We start from the raw sequence: 16,010 nt of genomic DNA, 5'->3' as shown, positions 1-16,010 counted from the left end.
AATAAATCATGAAATGTGGAATCAATGTCCTTAATAATGCAATGCTTTGAGGATTTGATAGTAAATTTTGTCATCAATGGCCATTTGTATTTTTTAAAATAAACCTTTTAGAAGGCTAAAGTTAATATTTCACTACTCAGTTACAATATCCATCAATTTTGTCTTAGACCTTAAAAGAAGCTTATGATTACCAACAAACCCCATGTTGAATTTAATGATTGCATTGTTGGTACAAACTTGGGCAACCAATAAAGAAGTCGATTGGTGCCTTGCTACTAATAAATATTGGTATTGGTACTTTGTTGGGTATTAGCTTAGGACTACTTTCATACCAAAGACAATAAAGTTTTGCCTATGGGTGGTTTATGGGTCTTGTTAAATACTTTATCTGTATTTATTTAGTTGCAATACACCACTTTGATACACACTTTAAGGAGAATATTGTAGGGATATTTAAGCGGAATTTCATGAATCTTATTCATACTCACCTAAAACAGGATCACATGCATGACACACAAGAACAATTAGTTGTACACTTGTACAGGCAGTCATCAACATAAACTATAGAGTGTATTTTATGCTATAAATTAAAAATAATCATTACTCACTCTTCAAATAATCATTACTTGAATTATAATTCTCCTCTCATATTAAAATCCTATTGTCTGTGGAGCCCTTTAAATCAATATTCTTGTTCATAATAACCCTTGTAATTTAAATATAATCATTGACAACCCTCTATTAGATAAATTAATATTCTTACAAAATTAGTCCAAAACAATTACTGCGTACACATTTCAAATTCTTTCACAGCAAAGGCCCATTTCAACAAAAGCAAAGCTTGTAGTTAACTATGGGTCACTTACAACCACCGTCTAATATAAAAACATACCTATCAAAAATACTCTTGAGGTTGAGGACTTAGTTCCTGCTTTTTAACCTCGTATGTCAAGTACATTTCCCTACCTAACAGAGCACTTTAATCATTGGATAAGACAACATAATCATCTAAAAGACATGTTGCCCCTTGTATATGCGTCATTGAACACCAGACTCACTCGTACAAATCTTAGTCCCATTTAGTATATATCCACCAAATGCACTCATCTGCATATGAGGATGAGTTCTTGATGGAAGTACCTGCATCATGTCGACAATTGATTTCATTAAGTACTGCTCATACTTTCATCAAGTACTGCTGATACATTCATTAAGATATAAAGAATACTTGGTTTTCCTCCCTCTATCATAATAATTTTATTTTTTTACAAGCCCTCTATCATAATATTAATTACATACGGAATACAACATTTCCCCTAAGGAGAGTGTTATCCAATCCTTTAATTTTATTTTTTTGACGTGATCTAATTACATGTTTCAATCCAGAAAAAGAAACTAATTCAGAACAGGAGTGTAACCTGATATTCTCGGAGCCAAGGTTCCGAAATTTGCAATCCAATTGCTAGTTTCTCGCTTTGTAAATTGTGCATGCATTCTGCAAGTGGCTGCATCCAGAAATGAAACGTGTGAATTTTTTTTTGCCATGCGACAATGTTCCATGCAAGTGCAAAGCTTTACTAAATACGTAGTATAAATTTGCAAAGAATAGAATTGACAGAAGGGGAAAAGCTATCTACAGGATAATATTGCAATCTAACTCATGTACAAAACTTCTTGCATGAGCAAATGATTCATGCTTTAACAATGAAAGCTATCCTGAATTTCTGATATCATATTCAACAAGTGCAATGGATATCACATCACATTCATTAAATCAATATACAGATTTACCTCGACTTAAAGAGACTAAGAAAAAGACATTCGAATAGCTAAGCTTATTCTCATGATACATGAAAACTTTGCAAGAAGAAACTAGAGAGTTTCGAGATTCAAATAAGACTTTTAAGATAATACAAGTCACATGATAATTTCTCATTATAATAGTACCCGATGCTCCAGAAACAAGGATTTAATTTCTTTAAAGATCAAAACCTGTTTCCTTTACAAACAAGGCTTTGGTGTCTTCAGTGTATAAACTTTTAAGTAGCTCCTAAGTCTTCACGTGTTAAGGTTATAGCTGACTATCAACGCTGACCACATCAGGGATGTAAGATATGTTTACAGATGCAACAATTCTTCCAGATCCATGGAATACTTAAAAAAAAATCTTTATTATGACATAATTAGAAGCATTTACACCAGATAGTATGTTACTTCGATTTGTATTGCCTTATTTGTCCGGGCAACTCACTTGACTAGATCCGCTTTGGACGTCTCCATTGAAACTCTACAAGATATTGCGGTTCCCTTTTCTATTAACTGTTAACCATGGCTGAAACTTTTTCAACTTTTTGAAGTGCATAAACCCTTAGCAAATTTTATGTCACATCAACCATTTTCATTCATCCACATATGTATGCATCTACAAGGGAATCAAATTCTCCCACATGGTTAAACCAGTGGCTCACAGATACTGACTAATATTTTTTTACCAAATGAAACTCTTTTAAAAAAATATTCTCTTTGCATTCCATCCTAATTCAGATATAGAATATGTATTGCAACTACTCCAAGTATGAACATGAACTTTCGAAAAGAAAAAATGGGGAAGCAGGTCTCATCTCATCAATATGCATATATAGTGGAGTCATAAAATGCACATACAACAGTAAGAATATATGTGCAACATGAGACATAAGATTTAATTGCAGGAGACCTGGAGATATTGGTGATAAATTGCAAAAGAAGCTGAGTATGATAAATGAGGTAGTAGCTTTTGCAATATGCCCCATACATCCTGCTCAGGTGCTGCAATTATTAAGCTGCAAAGATCCAAATACAGATATGTAAATTCCTTATGTTTTAAATGACAAAATAATGACTAGGAGCAGTGTTAAAGTACCTAGAAAAACCCTTTTCTTTCCATGAATCAATAAGCTCTTCTGAAGCCACTTCTCCTGCTTTTACTGCTTTGCAAGTTGAGGGATCCCGTTTACCAGTTTTGTTGGAAGTGTCGACTGATGTCTTATTTTCCTCCAGGGAAACATCTTCTTCAATAACATCTAGTTGATTCCCTGAATCACTTGCCTGCAGATAAAGGTAATAGATTAGTAAGGAATATATGCAGCTGGAAATAATGCTCTTGGCTTCTGAGCAGAAAAAACTACCATGTTCTCATTTTGTACGTGGCTTCCATTTTGACCAGGGCATAGATCATTGAGACAACAACGAACAATTCTGAATGTACATGGAATTTAATAAGGTTCAAAGTACTTGAAATGTGCGCATTAATTTTACTTCTCAGTCACCCAGCAGAAGTACAGCAAATATTTTGATAAAGAAATAACAGGTGTCAAACCAATTGCAATTTATTATTAAAAAATATAAGAACTATTACCGTTTGCAGGTGTCATTATTGAAATTGAAGATCCTAACTATTTCCAAGGAATGTGGTGTGACACCCAGATGCATGTTGCAAACATACCCAGTACCTGGTCAAAAAGATACATTTTAAGTAACAACCAACTAACAAGATAAGAAACACATATTTTCTTTCCATTACAAATCCTTCTCCATAATATAGATGTGGATTTATATATTTCAAGTGACATTTTCTCATTGTGTGCTATTAATGGAGCCAAGAGGACAACAAATCTACAATAACATCTCCAGAAAATCTTCACAGCAAAGATGATTTATAAAGGGTTCTTGGGTAGATAAAAGGAGATATGAACTAAAATTTGAAAATAGCACCAAACAATTCACTCCTTAGACCATTCTCAGCAGTGAGGAAAAAAAAAACCTCTCAATCTCTCTCTACCCACTTTCTCACTCCTCCCATACAATTTCTCTCATCAAATGTTTTTTTCACCACAGCAATGAGGAGAAAAAAAACCTCTCATCACTTTCTCCTCCACTATTTTTTAATTTATTTTTTAATTACGTTTAAAAATAATTTAATAAAAATTTATAATTACGTTTAAAAATATTAATAATACTAACTGGAAATTTTTTTTATAAGAAATAATTATAATAATAATAATAATAATAACAAGAAGAAATTGGGAAAATATGTTAATTTCTCTAATTTATGGGTTTTTTGAAAGTATATCAAAATGCATGTCTATTTATAGAGAAAAAAATTTTATGGTCGTTGGTGAATTTTTTTTTTTTTTAAAAATAATTACAACGGTTATATTTCAAATACAAAATATAACCGTTGTAAAAAAACAACAAAAGCAGTGGGGGCCACATGTTACTGTTCATCACCAAAAGCCCTCAACTCTTGAGGGTTTTTATTTTCACTCATCGGTGAGTGTTTTTTCACTCACTGATGTAGTGTTCGGATTTTTTTTTTACACCCTTATTTTTACTCGTGAGGGCTTTTCTCCTCACTGCTGGGAGTGCTCTTATATCCCTTCATGATCCATACAAACTCCTTTTTTGATTGACAGGAAATAAATATATTAAAAATAAAAACCTTCACGCTTCTACCTTCTACAGTTCGTCAAGTGAACTTTTCCTTCTCTCTTCATCAAATCAACCCTTATCTCTCTAATAAGACACTTTCTCTTACCTTTATCTGTTCACTAAGCACTAACAAAATATTTATTCACATTTAATAGCTATCCTACCAAACTCGTATGTGAAAATCATCTCCACAAAGGATTAAGAGCTCTATAATCTAGCACAAAGCAAGGATTAATTTACTCAAAACATAATTATTTACACAAAGATTAAGAAGATGAAACAAAAAGGTCAAAAAGCGCCACTCTTTAAGCCCAAGGATCAAATTTTCAATTCATCATCCAAACTTCTATATAGATTGAACTAGCCTTTTTTTTTATGCTTAGGCTTTATAAAGCAAAAATAAACCCTAATAAACATTTAAGGCCACTTGAAATTCTTCTTTATTCACAAATAGATTAACTAAGATGATCCATTAAACCATCAAAATAATCATACTAAAATCGAATCATTACCAAGTATAAATGGAGATGCTCTAATCCAATTTAAGCTCATGTAATAAGTGATGCTCATGCATCAGTTTAGAAATGGTTCGCAGGCAATCACTTAGTTATTCGGAGAGGTGGTTTACTAAAACCAAAGAAAATGGGAGGTTTTAGGTGCAACTAATAGACAAATGAGAGCCTCAAGTGCTATGCTTTCAATAAAAAGATTCCCTTTCTCAATAAGCTATAAGTTAATGTACACATGTTCTCTCTCTGTCCCATACAGCAAGAGTTTTTGTATCCCTATGAACCAACAAGCAAAAGGTTTACTGCAACCAGGAAATACTGTCCGAGTTGTATTTATATAGTTTACTGGTAAGTTTAACCATTAAAATTCATTCATATGCATGCATAAAGGCTAAGAAAATAAGCAAGGTACACACATCCTCTCATTAATAAGCATCTGGTACAGCTTTTCTGGCAAATCATGGAATATTATTAAAATATAGCAGCGGTGCTTAGCTTTCATTCCACAAGGTAACAGAATCACTTTGTTCTAAGAAAGTCCAGATAACACCTTATTACTTTATCCAAACTGATGTGATAGTTTCTTATGCCATCTTCTTGTAGACTGAACTCTCTATGGGCTCCATTGCCCTAGCAATACAAAGGCCATAAATAGTCAATGTATACTTGGAAACCAGAAATATGTTTTGCGCAAGTGGATGGAAGATTGCAAAACAAAGAATTCTAGTTAAGCATGTCCCCAGAGAAGAGATAATTTCAACTTTACAAGAAACAAGGGTGACTAAGCTATCTGCATGAAGGAGCCATCCTTCCTAGGAAAGGGGAGATAGGTACAACATCATCCCATCATTTCCAAACTCTAATCACCCTGATAACCAGAGGAGAGCTAGAAGGAAAAGAAAAAAAAAGTGTCCTCAAGATGATGAACCATTCATCTAAAGACTTAAGAAAGGACGAATGATACTTAATAATGAATTGCATGGCTCCCAGTACACAGAAGGCTCAAAACAAGAGGCTTCAAAAACCTGAGAGGATTTGGATGAGTACCAGTCATTGGCTCATTAAAATGGCATCTACTCAAGGAAACAGGATAGGGACAAAACGTGACAAGGTGCAAAACAAAACATCCATAAAATACAGAAGAAATACAGAGTGGAACGCATTTTACAATCAGAGCAAGTACCTCCTAAACGTTCTGCCACAGCACCAGTAACAATCCCACCAACCATATCTACCACCAAGACATCTGAGTGTGCAGTAACATTGGCCATTGAAAGAAGAAGAGCTAGAGAATCTGAACGTAAGCAACTGTAAATATGAGATAGGATGAGTTAATCTGAAAGATACCTCTTAACTCAAAAGACAAGATAACATAGAGGAGCCTGGACATAAAAGAAAAAATTAATCATACAATACTGAAAGTGACAAGTTTTAAACTATAACAAGCAACAAGTCCGTTGCATTTTCTGCTCTACTGCTACTTGTCTCCCCCAAGGCCACCATACTGTTAGCCATGTTATGCATACATTTGCCCATTAGCTTGAAAATCCTTAATTGCCTTCCATGATTCACTACTATGATTTCAAATAATGTCTAAATCCTACACTGCCCAGAGTTAAAGTCATCAACAAAATAATGAACTATATTACAGTAAGGTTAATGCCAAGATAAGTACCAAACTAACAAGATGTCTTGAATTTTCATCTGAAGCATCAAAAAATAAATTTTAAGAAGTCTACGGATTATTTTTCTTTTTAATCCAATAATTTTTTTCAATTAGGCATAATACAATTAGAAGTAACAGCTTCAGGGGCTTCCAAGAATATTCCTTATCTAAATACCTTATATTGATGCCAAAGGCACACCAATGTATAGGAAGAACTCAAAACCTAGCTCATAATGTATTTCTAGTACCTCCTTATTTTTCTTTAATTTACCCCAAGAAACTATAAACCTCACCCCAAATGAGGCTGCAAATCCTTAACAATTGCTTGCAATTAATAGTTATTCTCCGCAGCACCTGTTTGTATTTCACTTTAGTTCAACAATTAGTTCAACTAATGAATTTTTGACCAAATCATTTCTAATTCATAGTGCACAAAAATTTTCTAATTCATAGTGCACAAAAAAAATTAACAGCTCTTGGGAGGGGGGGATTTAAACTGTTCACTTGATGGGGAAAGGAAAAGCTAGTTTATCAATCCTGGTGACAGGTTTGAAAGCTAAAGTGTTAGTGCACACCACTGACCAACACTACTACAATCTACCATCAAAAACATTATGTGATAAGTGACAAGCTCAGCAAACAAAGAAGAACGGGGTAAAACCAAGGGAAATGAGACATAAGAATGGGAGCAAAGGATACACAAGAAAAAGAAAAAAAAAAAGGATGTTGGATAAAATAAAGTGAAATAAGTCTTCAAATGCCTCCTCATTCAAAGTTAGAGACGAGAATGGAAATGATCAAAGATGAATGAGTATATAATCAATGGGGAACAAAGCTAGATAACTAGAGTATACTAAGTTCCTCATCAACATTTTGTGTGCCCTTATCCATTTTATTTTTAAAATAAGAAAAATAGTATAAAAATCATCTGTAATAAGATGTATAACTGAAAATTAATTCTTAACCCAGTTTTCTAAACAACTCTGATTGGGTAGTTCCTAAAAGCCTAAATTGTCTTAGTATTAGAATCCAACCTCCTTTTTATATATAAGATGTTTTCCTAGGCTTTTTTTTAAAGTTTCCAAGGCTTTAGATTCTATTATTATAGCTCTGTTGGGAGCAAAACTAGTAAAAATCCAAAAGCTTCCTATCAAGTGATGTATCGCTTTAATGCATATTCGTCGCTAAAACTTTATAAATACTGTGTCGTCACATATATTTTAACACCCAAACTCACTAGACAGTATCAAGCCCCAATCATACATACTCCATCACCAAAAGATAGGAGTGCCCTCGAGACATCCGCTTGTGTTGCTCACAAGCCCTATTTCCACACAAAGCTTACGACCTTGCCTACAGATAGGTAAGAGCGCACAGCATGATCCGGTGTCAAAACACTTACACTTAGCCTATAAAGAAGCTAAATAAGTGACTTGGTTTCAAAATAATTGAAAAGATAAAGTGATCTCAACTCCACTCCAGCCTCCCACACCACAGCCATATATGCATTGAGACATAACAATTGCTTCTCCTTAGACTTACCAAACCCTTGAAATCTAATCCGTAGCCAGTCCAACCCCTCAAAAGGGATATCCAAGATTCCTTATGCATAGCAAATATCCTCCTCTGGAGGAATCCTGCCATGTCACAATGTAGAAATACATATGAACAATACTCGCTAGCAGCTCGACAAGGATACAAAAATATGGCTTACTAACCAAACAGCTTTTCAAACAAGTCCATAGTATTAATCCAGCTCGAAAAATGATACAAAAATCCAGCTAACTAACCAAACAGCTCCTAAAGCAAGTCAAACAGTATTAAATCTTATCGAATGCCAAAATCCACACAAAGCCCTCACTTTAAGAAGAATGCTCAACTTCCAAATAGTTTGCTGCTAGAAAGCTAGAAATTAAGGGAATTAAGTCAAACAACAAAGAGACGATTTGAAAGTAAAACACCCAGAAAAGTCCTCTATCCACACCCTCTTTGATGCTTAAGCAATCTCTGTCAAGTCCAACGAGTTGTGGACCACCGTTGCTACCCAAGTTTCGAGTTAGGGTTTTCTTCACATTGAGGATTTTGAGATTTAGGGTTTTTCTCCCAAATTGGGGATTTTGATATATGGTTGAAGTAAAAGACAATTCATGCAATTAACTAGGGTACCTTGCCCGATAGCCTCGATTATTGTAACTCATAAGCCCACGAACATTTAATTTAAAAAGTTAGATTTTTTTTCAAGATTTCAAAAGCATATGTACCCAGGCACGCCTCATACCACAAAGCGTCAAGGGCGCTGCGCCTTACGCCATGGAAAGAGCGGCGAGAGGCTCGAGCCTTTGCAAGGTTTCTAGAATGTGTTGCGCTGGGAAGGTGGATGCTCTATGGCTTGGGCACGCTTTTTAAAACTAAGCTTTTAATGTGCGCCTAATCCATATATCAATGACCAAGTTCAGAACGTATAGGAAAATTTCAGAAGCTAATGTTGAAAACGTGTGTTTTTAAACAACCACTTTGCAATTTATATTAGTGCTTCAGAAAGACCTAATTCAATACCTGACATGTATTAAACATCTAAGTTCTAACACCCTCTTGGATAATCACCACTTTCTCACCACCCCAGAGAACAAAACATTCAACCTTTTTCCAATTTGAAAGTTGATTCCAGCAACACAGATGGTGACAGCCGAAATTAAACAATGTTTAAGTAAAATTGCTTATAATCTAGGAGTAAAAAAAAACAGTGATTGCTTCTCAAGATTTGACCACAGAAAATTTGACAATTGTAAAGGAAAGAAACTTAATACATCATAATTCAGACCAAAGAAAGGATGCACAACACACAATTTGAGATGCACCATAAGAGATAGGATAGTACTACAGGTTTAACTAATAATGCTCCAGCAAGCACAAATTTATAATTGTGAGATGACTTATTAGCACATAGTAAAGAATGAATGCAGGAAAATAATTTCTTATAATAAAGAGAAAAGAAGGTAAAATAATGACATTACCCAATTCTAGCAGGATATTTCCGGAAGTATGCATCACATATGCTGAAAGCAAAAAAACCAGGACAAAGTTAAAATGCGTGCATTGAAAGACCCAAAATTAACATCTCTGACAAATTGAAGTAGATTAAAGTAGCACAACTTTGATGCCTACCTTCGAACAAAAGGACGCCTAACAAGTACCTTGGGAGCATATTTTTTTTGCTTACGAAGCCTGTACTTCTCCTGCAATTGACAAATAATCAACACGCTAATCTTGGGAACATTCTTCTATTATAATCTTGATATTCTTAAACAAACCTGTGAGAAAGATGTCTTATTCTCAAAAGTTGTGCTATTGGCAATTAAAGCTTCTACGATCTGTTCACCTGTTGCACCTTGTCTGTTCAAGATCAATGATTTTGCAGACATCATCAGCATAATCAAAACTTAAAGAATTACTACTAGCAACTAGAAACTATAGATTGGAAGTCTATAACATATAAAGGTAGCAATTAGCATATTAAAGTTGTTTGCTGGAATAAACCAATAAGGGGCTGTTTGGTTGGGAGAAATCAAGAGAGTAACAGGCTCTTATTTTTCTTATTAACTGATGGCTTGGTGTATTTTGACATTTCCCTTCCCCTTTTTATTTTTGGGGTTACCCCCAAAACATTCTACTCCAAGTCTATAGATCATAAAGAGTGAAATTATGAACGAGTGTTCAATCGTTAATGGACAGGACAACTTCAACCAACAAAACCTTCTTCATAACAAATCATTTCAAGGTAATTTCATTAGAAGATGAAAGTTGATTCAAGAATTTTTCATCAATAGATCATAAACCCTATATGAGTGAGTCACGAAAAGAATATTTTTGAAGTTGTTGGTTACATGAACTAACATCACAACTAGCCGTGTAAATGCTCGAGAGCCTGAAAACTACATCTATTTGTTTCTTTAAATGATTTTGGCCTTTCATCTGTAATCCAATTAGAAGTTTCTTAATGTGCCCTAATGGAGCTGTAGCCAACTTATAATTTAAGATGGATAAGATTGCATGAAAAAAATATTATGAATATATGAGATGCTCCCCCAACATTTGAACCTTGGTGACATTCCCTTAACCTTTGTAATTAATCAAACTGTGTGAGATTGGTGATTAAAACCTTGCTCTCTTCAAACTTAGTGATTGTAGAGAGAGAAGTTTTATCCTTTTTGCTTGTTTATTTCCTTTTTTCTCCTCATAAACATAAAAACCAAAAATATTATCTGTAAGGTGGAAAAATTTTCTTAAAATTGAAGCTTAAAGATTACATATCAGTGGTGGTGAATATGGAGGATGAAGATGAAAGTAATGGAGGTTGAAGAGGAACAAACATGGTTGATCTTGCTGTTTAATAAACAAGTTATCACCAATCCATCAAATACTTCCTCTTGTAGGTGAATGATTGCTGACAGCTCACTCATGTCAAAACTTAAAAACACCCATATTCAGAAACCTTTTTAAAGACCAAACAAGAAAGAACAGTGAGGTTCTCTAATCTCTACTACAATCAAATTGTCTCAGGTTAGCGAAAAGTGAAATTTTCTAACCTTCGCATTTCATCTATGTCCTCTCCAGTAAGACTTTGAGCAGTATTGTTATCAACTAGAGCTCTATTATCTCTCGATTCTTCAGCTGTCACATTTCCTTCCTCGTGAATATTACCTGGAATGAGAAGAAGAAAAGAAACAATAAGCCATTATCAAATACAAGCTCCAAACCGATAAAAGAAGCTCTTTGATTGAATGCAAATCAACCATGCTAAATGACATCACTAAGGCCTAAGATCTCACAAGAACAATATTCAAAGCAATAGCATAATCATTAATTTTCCGATTGCAAAACCCAAATATTTCACTAACAACCACAAAGACAACAATCAACTTCAACATTGCATACGAACACAAGCTGTTGTTAGAGTTGTCCATTTGATCAGAAAAAGAAACAAATATAACAACCTTTCAAAGTACTAACTTGATCAGAACTTCAAAAGCTAGACCATGTAATCATTGTTACAAATATAGAGTACATCAAGTTTCAGCATTAGTTTACAAAATCGATCTCACCTCGATAAATTTCCATTGCAATAAGACCACAACTTAATAAAAATCTGAGCAAATTCAATCAAAATATACATGAAAAAACAACAGCATTAGAGCAAAGAAAAGATACCTCCTTCCTCTTCTGAAGGTACAACACGAGATAAATACGGGCCGTCTTTCCCATTTTCGACGCGAAACGATGAACCAAAAGGACAACCAACAATTGGCTGCAATGAAAAATTCTTCTTGCCAATCTTCAAAGTCCTGCAAAATAACAATATAATTCAAATTCAATGTATTAAAGTAGAGAAATTAATTACAAAATCAATCATAAGTCTTACGCAGCAGGAGAAAGGCGGGCGAAAACAAGGCGTTCACCATCATTAATATCAACCAAAACACTGCAACCTTCCCATGTCAATCTTGAGCTTTGATTTGATTCTCCCATTATAACTGAATAAGCTTGATTTTTCTGTGATTTTACAATGATAAATTTACGAATGCAAGATTGGGGATATGTTATTCAAAAATTACAAGAGAGATTTTATAAATTAGTAATGTATGATTCTGTAATGTTAGAGATATGAAGGTTGAAACTTTGGTGCGTATGGCAAGGAAAGAGGAAAGGGTGCGGCGGTTATGGTGGTGGTGGGCGGCGACAATGGCTGTGCTGGGCGGCTGAGTGGTGAATTGGTGATGGCACGGCGAGGTAGAAGGGAAGGCGAAAGAGGGGCTGCTTGAGTGAGAGGAGAGTAGGAGATTGAGGTTTAACAACTGTTTTGTGAGGTTTGTGGGCATATTTGGCAAAATTATTTGTTGTACTCGGTGTTAGTTAGGAGAACTTGAGAAGTTATTTTACTCTATTTTTGCTTAACTAAAATTATTTTGACTTAAATTGTTTTTAATAAACTTAAATTATTCTTACTCAACTAAATTAATTTTATTGAACTTAAATAATTTTATTTTCTATTATAATTCTTCAAGTTACTGATTTTTAATGAATTGATAATATCTTTACTAACTGAAATTATCTTTAGTGCAGTGACAAACCAAAACACCCAACAAGCCTTAGCTCTCCCTGAAAAGGAGGTGATCCAGCCTCACCTTCCTATACAGTTAGGAATGACCTTCCTATTCCGACTGAGTAGAACAAGCCATTCAATAGGGAGATTCTGAAATTGCGGAGTATTCTACAAGATACTTTCTCCATTTCTTTTTAGTTGACACGTTTCTTTAGTTACGTTTTCCAATGCACAACTTCAACCATTAATATCTTTAATTACCGATAAACAAAAATTATAAAAAGTTGATTTTTTGAAAATATATATCGTGACGAATCTAACAAGATCGCACATGACTATATTTTTCATTACGTGTAAAGTACAAAACACAATCAAAAAGGAATGAGTAAATAATGCTAAAATCAAAACGTGTCAACTAAAAAAAACGGAGGTAGTATTTAAATGAAATACTATTAAGGTTCTGTTCTTTTCACTTTATTTATGCTAAACTAAAATTATTTTTACTGAATTGAACTTAAACTAAATTGAAATTATTTTGACTGAACTGAAATTATTTTACTGTTATAAAATAAAGATAATAGAGAATAGTGTAGAGAAAGATATAGATGGTAATGTGTTCTTTCTTCCATTTCATTAAGCTATGCCATATTTATACACGAGCATATGATTACCCACATGGACAATGAAGAGTCCATTTAAGTAGGGGTTACAAAGTGAAGTAAAGTAGTCATAATATAAGGGGGTTACAATGAGAGTCATAAAGATGGGGGAGTTACAAGCCATAATGAACATCCATAATAATAACAAATTACAACACTCCCCCTTGGATGTCCATTATTGAAGATTGGGCCTCGTTAAAACCTTAATAGAAAAAACCCTTTGGGATAAAAACGTAATGAAGGAAACAGAGTACAACATTTTTCGTAATACGCTCGAAAAGCTGCCTCATTAAAAACCTTACCAGGAAAACCCAATTTGGGACAAAAACATAGTCAAGGAAAAAAGAGTGCAGCGCGTATTTTCTCCCCCTGATGAATTCATAACTTGATATCTTCTAGTGTTATGAACAAAATATAGTTGGGTATCTTCTCACATGTAGCAAAATATCATCCCTTGATCTTTGATCCTCCAAAATTAAATTTGAATCTTTAAATCTTCATACGAATGAATGAAGTGTCTTCATTTCACCATACATATGATAATATACATGTGTTTATCTATATATTATTCAAAGTCTCTGTTTTAAGTAGCCTTAAGCATTAAACTAATGCCTTCATCCGGAGGTCATATTATAATAAAAACTAATGATCAATTTATGATCAAGGATTCGTTAATATTAATTTGATGGCAACACATGATATCATCAATGTCGTTCAATTTTGTATGAACTAGTAATATAACACATTTTATTACATAACATGCTTATGGTTCTTCTGGATCATAAGAGAACATTCTCACGCATAAGTATCTCGCTGTTATATTCTTTGGATATTTCATATATAATTGATATGACAGTTTTCTTACGAATATAAATAATAAATTTACTAATTCTCACACGCTCAAACTTCGGGTTGAGATGTTAATGTAGTCACATGACTTTTCAGGAGTTTGATAATAATTTCAATATTTAAAATATATATAACTTTGTAGGGCTAGGTATTCAAATGCGTTAAATACGTCATGTATAAATTCTTTGGGAACTCTTCTCTCATGATTCATAACATGCTATTAGATCGACGCCATATGTAATTTAATTACAACTATAAGCCGATTGGAAAATAAATATCACTTTGTAATTATCAATGAAAGTTGTAAATTTGTCTTAAGATACCTTGGACGAACATTTGCATATACCACAATTTTTATATAAAAACTAGTGCATTGCTGCATGCAATATGATATATAGAAATCATGATATGATGTTGAACAAAAATTAACAATGACTAATGCATTTAGAAATATCCTACACACATATATATAATGAGTAATCCATTTACCTACGACTAATACATGCACATGAACGTAAGACTCAAAATAATGCAAGACACTGTACATCCTGGATTTAAAAATCCATATTTCATAGGACTTCTGGTCCATGATAAACTTTAATTATTATCTTTATGTCGACATCAAATGGACGTATAATTCAGATCCCCTCTTCACAATTCTTTTTCTTATGCATATGCATATTTGTCGGCTCCATTATATACCGGTATCATAAACATTATTTCAACATGTAACATTCGCATGCTAATCAACATTTATTCTGAATACATTTTTCATTGGTACCATCATACTTTACTAATAATGTGGGCCACGTAATATAATTCAGATATCTATTCCACTTTGGGATATTTCATACTATATTATTTTATCGATGTTTTATACACTTCAAAAATATCAACTGCACTTTCTTGCCACGTCTCACATCTTTATATTGGAACCAATAATATACACTTTATCTGTACATAGAGATTCAATTAGTAAATATTGGCAAGACTTATCTCAACGTATGTACATAATTTCACTATAACCAAAATATATCTTCTACACCTCTAGATGGGTTGTAACTAATTACAAATCAAATCATAGAGTTATGCACAACTTATCTTAATAATGTATAGACAATTGTTGGCCTGACATATAAACCTTTCACATTACCGATTATAGGGATCGGATCAAGTAATAATTCCAAATTTTGCCAACTTATTCCATTTCTTCTCCTCCTAAGTTGGTAAAATATTTCAAAATTCTTAATTAACTTGGTATAAACTGTGCAACAAAATTCTTTAGGAGGATCATATTCAACACAGTTTATCTCTTAGAGTAATATTGTGTTATCCATGGGGAGGAGTTTATTGTGCAGTTATTCATCATTTCTTTTCTTTATTCTTATGCTGACTGATAATAATCCCATCAAGAGATTGTTATATAAACATAAATAACTTTTATGTAATTTCACTACATGGTGATCTCCTGGATCCCAAAACTTTAATAGTGGGAGTTAAATTACCCAAAAAAAACATCCACTTAAAAGTTACTTTGGTGTGCTTCTAGTCATTTAAAAGTGAATAACATATAAGGTATTGTGATGAACTTCTAGTTACATGTGAACTTTTGGTCACTTATTACATGTTCATATACAAAGTTGTTCAAAATTAATATATAATCTCTTGGAAAATTCCTTCAAACCAAACTATTAAAATTACAATCCCAATATAGCTCAATCTCAATGTTATGTCTTGCCATTTAATTTATTTCATAT

At 33.4% G+C, this 16,010-nt stretch overlaps 1 protein-coding gene across 1 annotated transcript; it reads right to left on the bottom strand.

Moving 5' to 3' along the window:
* Positions 1 to 667: 667 nt before the first annotated feature.
* On the bottom strand, positions 668 to 12,548 carry LOC110685996 (tRNA (adenine(58)-N(1))-methyltransferase non-catalytic subunit trm6-like). Its single transcript, XM_021862571.1, has 13 exons — positions 12,065 to 12,548; positions 11,854 to 11,987; positions 11,232 to 11,346; positions 9,957 to 10,038; positions 9,811 to 9,881; positions 9,660 to 9,701; positions 6,163 to 6,287; positions 3,398 to 3,491; positions 3,168 to 3,237; positions 2,903 to 3,087; positions 2,717 to 2,822; positions 1,419 to 1,505; positions 668 to 1,140 (listed from the first exon to the last, which is right to left on the bottom strand). Exons 1-13 carry the CDS (start codon positions 12,169 to 12,171, stop codon positions 1,039 to 1,041), a joined length of 1,320 nt encoding a protein of 439 aa, XP_021718263.1. The 5' UTR covers positions 12,172 to 12,548; the 3' UTR covers positions 668 to 1,038.
* Between the last annotated feature and the right edge of the window lie 3,462 nt (positions 12,549 to 16,010).

Source organism: Chenopodium quinoa, unplaced genomic scaffold (genome assembly GCF_001683475.1).
Source record: "Chenopodium quinoa cultivar QQ74 unplaced genomic scaffold, ASM168347v1, whole genome shotgun sequence".
NCBI classification, from domain to species: domain Eukaryota; kingdom Viridiplantae; phylum Streptophyta; class Magnoliopsida; order Caryophyllales; family Amaranthaceae; genus Chenopodium; species Chenopodium quinoa.
The sequence above is the reverse complement of the archived record's forward strand: the minus strand, read 5'-3'. Positions and strand labels throughout refer to the sequence as shown.

Coding starts and splice junctions, on each gene's coding strand:
- LOC110685996 (XM_021862571.1), bottom strand. CDS start 12,171: ATGGGAGAATCAAATCAAAGCTCAAGATTGACATGGGAAGGTTGCAGT. Junction 9,702..9,810: donor AGGCGTCCTTTTGTTCGAAG/GTAGGCATCAAA, acceptor TTTTGCTTTCAG/CATATGTGATGCATACTTCC. Junction 1,141..1,418: donor CTTGGCTCCGAGAATATCAG/GTTACACTCCTG, acceptor GACATGATGCAG/GTACTTCCATCAAGAACTCA.